At 41.0% G+C, this 6,182-nt stretch overlaps 1 protein-coding gene across 1 annotated transcript; it reads right to left on the reverse strand.

Moving 5' to 3' along the window:
• Window positions 1–544: 544 nt before the first annotated feature.
• LOC308306058 (platelet-activating factor receptor-like) lies at window positions 545–1,621 on the reverse strand (the record flags this gene model as incomplete). Its single annotated transcript, XM_080750959.1, has 1 exon — window positions 545–1,621. The coding sequence occupies one exon, from the start codon at window positions 1,619–1,621 to the stop codon at window positions 545–547; it is 1,077 nt and encodes a 358-aa protein (XP_080607085.1).
• Between the last annotated feature and the right edge of the window lie 4,561 nt (window positions 1,622–6,182).

Below are 6,182 nucleotides of genomic sequence, written 5' to 3' on the forward strand. Positions count from 1 at the left end.
GATTCACCACATAATAAAAATACTTGGCACAAAACTACTTGGCACAAAAACAAATTCATAAATAGGAATAAAAACAGCTAAAGTGTTTACTTAAAGTGCTACGTCCTGAACCGGGAGCATCATAATGACAACACTTTTTGTGTCGAGCAGAGCCAACCTAACTCAGGTATGATGTTGAAATGGTTGTGTTCAGACATCAGGTTAGAGATGGTTAGGTTTAGGTATGGTTTTGCTGTGGTTCAGGTCAGGTAAGTGTCTGAGAGAGTGGTTAGACACTGAAACTTGTAGAAACTAGATAGCAGTTCAGGAGTGACAACCCCATAACAGAGCCTGACAATTTCATTCTACACACACTTGTATTTCAATTAGTAAATGGTGGTCTTAAGAAGTGGCCAAATGAAAGAAGGAAGGCAAGAACTTTCTCACATAACGTGGCCAAAACATGTATAGTGTTAATAATTAATATACATCTCTTATTTACATTATTTTCAATTTCTTTCAACGTTTTAAGTCTCTCTGTCTTTAGTCCTCTAACTCCAGTGGCTCATTTGACTGTTTGACTGTCATTTTGTCTCTCACTCTGGTGGTTACTTGTGATGGCAGTGTGTGAGCAAGACTCTCTATTTCTGATTCTCCTGAAGTGGGCCACAATGAACTTTCTGAACTTCCTTGTGGCAAAACAGTAAACTACAGGATCCAGAATGCAGTTGAGCCCCATAAGTAGCAGGGTGATTTGATGGGCATCATTGAGAGCCTGGCGAGTCTGCTGGTCCCAGGATGTGCTGCCCCAGCCTTCCCTGATCTCCAGAACTGCCAGTGTCCAGGGGCCTTGAATTATATGATGGGGCAGGAAGCACACGACAAACACTCCCACAACTGCACCCAACATCTGGAGAGCCCTGCGTTTCACTCCTCTGGGCTTAGTGGCAGAGGATACAGAACTGTGTTGTCGCATCGTAGGTGATGTTGTCAGCAAGGCTCGGGCAATAAGGAGGTTACAAATCACTACAAGGAGAAAGAACACAAAGAACATGCCAATGATGGCAAAATGTGTGGCTGCCACAGCTTGCTTCTTCACGTCACTTTCCCCTTGGTATCCCTCAAAACATCGTGACACGTTCCTCTTCTTATCTACATGGACTGCTGGTGACAGCAGGAAGGGAATGGCCATCGATAAAGTTACCACCCAAATAGTGGCGGTAACAGCAACACCACAACGCCAGTTGTCAGACGAAGCTGCATCCAGAGGCTGTGTGATCGCCCAGTACCGGTTGACACTGATGGCTGCGAGGAAGAGGATGGAGCAGTAGGTGTTGATGAAGAACATCGAGCCAGTCAGTCTGCACAGGAAGTCAGAGTGGATCCAGTCACCATGGCGACTGTAGTAGCTGATCCAGAATGGGAGGGCACATACGAACAGGAAATCTGCGACAGTCAAGTTGGTCATGTAGATACAGAGCTCGCGCATGGCTTTAGCCCCGCGGAGACGATGTAGGACAAATAGGACATTTAAGTTAGCGAAGAACCCCAAGACGAGGATGATGCCATAACCTACTGACAGGAGTGTGTAACGGAACTCAGAATCCAGGAAAGGTCCGTTGGTGGCAGCTGGGGAAACCATAGTGGAATTTTCAGCTGTAACGAGGGACACTGATGTCTCCACTGTGGGCTCTGTAGACGACGTGTGTTCCGTTAAGGGCAACATTTCTGTCAGTAAAATCAGAACAGAGAAGGTTTCAATCAGGACAGCTCACAAATTGAATTAAAATATTGAATGAACATTAAATTAAGAATACATTTAAATTTGGTTTGACAATGAATGGATATGCTTTTAGATACTGTACTCCGGGGAGCACACTACAGCTCCCTTCCAATTAAGAGGCGTTCTGGGGAGGTCCATCAATTCCTAGGAGGGCAATGCAGATCTATATAAAAATGTGTGAGGCAAAGATCCTGAAAAGCTACCACTTACCACCTACAGACTATTATTTCCTCATTGTTTCCCATTCCAAGTTCATTTGTCTTATAGGCCCCTTACTTATATGCTTCTTAACAAAATTCACATGGTATAATAAAAATGTAAGGAAAACCTAAATCCAGTGTTTTGCAGTAAGCCCAGTCAGTGTAGCTGCAGTAAATTGCCAAACTGCAGCCCAACCCTTATTATTGTCCATATGATGCACTTTGAATAACTTACTGTAAATGTGTCTGCAGCAGTTAGTCACACATATCTGAAAGTCTATGGGGGGAAGTTCCACTATCATTGATTGCAGCATGATATTGCAACACTGCAACAGCAGGGAAGAATAATAGGACAGGACAAATTGCAAATCACGCTGTTTATTGTAAGCTCATGGAATACTTCACTGATTTAAAATCCATGCCAAGGACCACCAGATTGACATGTTTTGGGCTGTGGACCCTCATGTCAAAAGATTTTGTGCGAGTGATCCAAATAAGGGAAGATTTTTGTGAATTTTTAAAGATTCTACTTAATAGCCAATCAAAAAGCCCACAACGCATCAATACATTGTGGGCTTGTTGATCAACTATTTCCAATTAGCGAGAGTTACAGTGGTTAAACTGTTCCCCATTTCGATGGGGACCCCTGGCACCCCATCAAGGACCCCTGTGGGTCCCCAGAACACTTGAAGAACCACTGTCCTAGCTAGTCTATTGTGACAGAATGTTTTTAATATAGCCTATAAATTTAACTCAGTCATACACACTGTTTATTCTCGAGCGCAGCAAACGCTGTACATTTATATAGGTCTACTTGTCGTTAAAACTATTCTACAACATTATATCATTATGATATATCAATATCAGCTAGCATAGTAAGCATACCTAATCCCCGTCTCCAACTAGGCGACTAAACATCCTTGCACATTTTAATTCAGTAAGGTGGACTTACCCAAAGCACTTGCTTGCGGTTCAGAGTGTAACAAGTTGAGAAAGGTGCTGTGGGAATAGGCATCACTATAATAGTGAAACAAGTTGAAGTGGGTGCTGTGCAGTGCATGTTGCCAGATTTCGCAAGAGAAATAAGTGGCCATGTCTGTGAAAACCAGACAGAAGAAACGACTACAGGCCAAGTTTTTCCACTTACAACACCTATTTGAAAATAGCAGATCTACAAGCTCACAACGTGTCGCGTTGTGAGATTGTAGATCTGCTATTTTCACAAAATATTGAAAGAAAATTGGGAAATATTTTGAAAATCTTGTATGGGAGTCCCTGGCACGAAATCTTTTCAGATAGGGTTCCGTTCCGCAGACTAATACATATTAATCTAGGGGTCCTTGACATGAAATGAAACTAAAAAAGCAAGCCCTAGAAAGCATGTTAGAAACAACAAAACCGCAACCCCGCAACTACCAATATTTACAAGTGACACAGAAACAAGACCAACGTCGCTTAAAATAAGCAGACATGGCAACCCAGGTGCTGTGGGAGCGGTGTAATTTACACTTGGTGTGTGAACTTCTCTGAGCTGTCAGGAAAGCCCATGATGATGCAACACTTCCTGCGGTTTTTCCACTCGCCTCTGGGTTGGAGCCCACAGCTTCTCCACACTAGTTTCACATCAATCAAATTGATCATATTTCACAATTTACACTACTCCTTCAAGATTTCGCAATTCCTTTGCTGCATGTTACAGAATTCAAAAATGTATACCCTGCCCTGAAGTACAGCCTGTGAATGTATGCATGTCTAGGCCAGTGTTTCTCAAACTTTTACATGTTCAAGGTCTCCCCTTAACTGACAGTATACAAATGGAACCAAATATGGTTCCATTTGTATACTGTCAGAGTTACACTTGCATTAGACCCCCATAAAGGAACCCACAAAGTCCCTGGAATCCACTTTGAGAACCACTGGTCTAGGCTTTACTATGGTAACCACTTAAAGTGGCACTCTATAACTTTTTGTTTAGTGAACAAAATGTAATTTTGTCCAATCTGTATGGTAGAGTAGGCTATATGTTAATACAATATTACTTGTACTTCTAGGGTGGTTGTATTTTGTCTTCCTGCTCTTCTATTGAGACATTTAGATCGTGTCAAAAGTCACATCTCACACCTAGACACAGGATATGACACAAATTGACATAAATAACAGAATTCACATGGTATAATAAACATGAAAGGAAAACTAAATCAAGGACCCCTGTGGGTCCCCAGACACCAGACCACTTGAGAACCACTGGCCTAGCTAGTCTATTGTGACAGAATGTTTTAATACAGTCTATAAGTCGCAATATTGACACAAATTGACATGATCAAGGTTTCAGCACTTTCACAGGAAAATGGGTTCAAATCCTGGGTGGAAGAGGAAAGTTCAAGCGAATTGTATCATGACACATTATTGTAGTTCTGCTATCTTCCTTAATTTTGGAAATGCTTACCCATGCATACCCATAATAATATCAATAACTTATTATTTTTTTATGACAATACACAACATCACTTTCATCCAACATAAAGCCTTTCCCAGCCTTTCAACCATCCTGGTTGAAACAGATCTACATAAACCACAAACTAAAACACACTGTGCCCACAGGTATAAAAGGTGGAACAGAAATACAAATGTCAAAAATAGGGACGCCGGGTTGAAAGTGGTTCAACATTTGCAGGGGATAGGCTCGCTCATTTCTTTACATTGTGACTTTTTTCAAATTAGGACAGCTACTTCTCGTCTATGAGGCTTAAGCAATATTACACGAGAGGGTGTGCATTAACACGGTTATCTGGCAAGACAGCCTTGCCGCAGGAACGAGCCGATCATGCAGGCGAGTTCCGTAGGCAGGGCTGAAGTGCCAGATTATACAGTACAACCATACTATATAACTACCTCAAAGTTATTGTCAGATCACAGTTTTACTGGCATAAAAAACGGTGAAATTCTTTGTCATACAAACTCCATCACTGCAGTTCAAGAAAGGTGAAAAGAGAAAGAAAAAAAAGAAAAAGAAACGGAAGTCAATAGAAGGTCAGTCACAGTATATCATTTCAAAAAATCATGTTGTGCAAGACCAGCTTTACAGAAAAAAATCATTTGTGGTGGCTTCAGGACAGCATGGCACTAAACAATCTGATGGTAGCCAGGTAGAAACTGTTCAGAAAAATCTGGTGGTGCATAGCAGGGTGAACAGATTGTGGCAAGGGTGCTGACTGTCCTTGATTATTCACTAAGCTTTTACTGTACTTCTCATACATTTTGGGAGACGGATTAATGCTCTTCTAGATTGCTCACCCCTTAGATACCAAGAAAGGAAAGAAATCCCAGCAACAACAGTGTTGTAGAGTGTCCACTCCAAGTATTTTGACTCTCTGAGTCGCTGGTCAAGAGTTGATTCCTAGACTTATCGGAGATGGGGAATTGGCTGTGAGGTTGACTCCCCACCACCACCATTAACATTGAGGTCACTGCAGAGGTGGTGTAAGCTGGCGTGCTGCTCACCACATGTTTCTTTTCATCCCTGAAACAAAATAAGTCACATATCAGCTTTAGAATATTGTTTTGTCTAAGATACTGATATTATTTCCCATTCTCTTGATCAGTCAGATTAATCTAATGTTAATCTTACCTGTTTTTGTAATGTTCATATATGATATACTTTCCGAGTTTTGACTTTGGATTCACACATCTTCTGTTGTTTTCTGCTGTTTCCAGTTCCACACTAGAGATGTATCAAATAATGTGACATGTAATACAAATCACAGAAACATAACCTAGGCCACTATGTTTAATTTAAGAACATTCTGCTTACATAATCTCCCTCTGAGGACAGAAGGGACTTGCTTCATACACCTGGTATTTCTTGATGAGTGTTTTGTCTATGTAGTTGATTGCTCCATTTAAACACTTGCAGGAACTTGTATTACTAAATTGACCTGTGGAATGAAAGGATACAACACTGTTAGTCAGACAGTGGCATTAAAATAATTTAATAAATCATAATCACTCTTTTACTGTCATTAGCATAGATGTAAAGTAAGTTCCCAGATGTAAAGTAAAATAACAGAACAAAAAATAGATGATAGAACTGTAAAATGCATGACTTCCAGGTCAATCAAACAATCTTCTAATAATTAGAAATGGCTGTGGCTGGTATTATCCAAAGCGACTAGATGTACAACTATTGTGGCCTCCTGGTGGCGCTATAGTAGGCCAATGTG

This window comes from Nannobrachium achirus (assembly GCF_963921795.1).
Source record: "Nannobrachium achirus genome assembly, chromosome: 20".
Lineage (NCBI taxonomy): Eukaryota > Metazoa > Chordata > Actinopteri > Myctophiformes > Myctophidae > Nannobrachium > Nannobrachium achirus.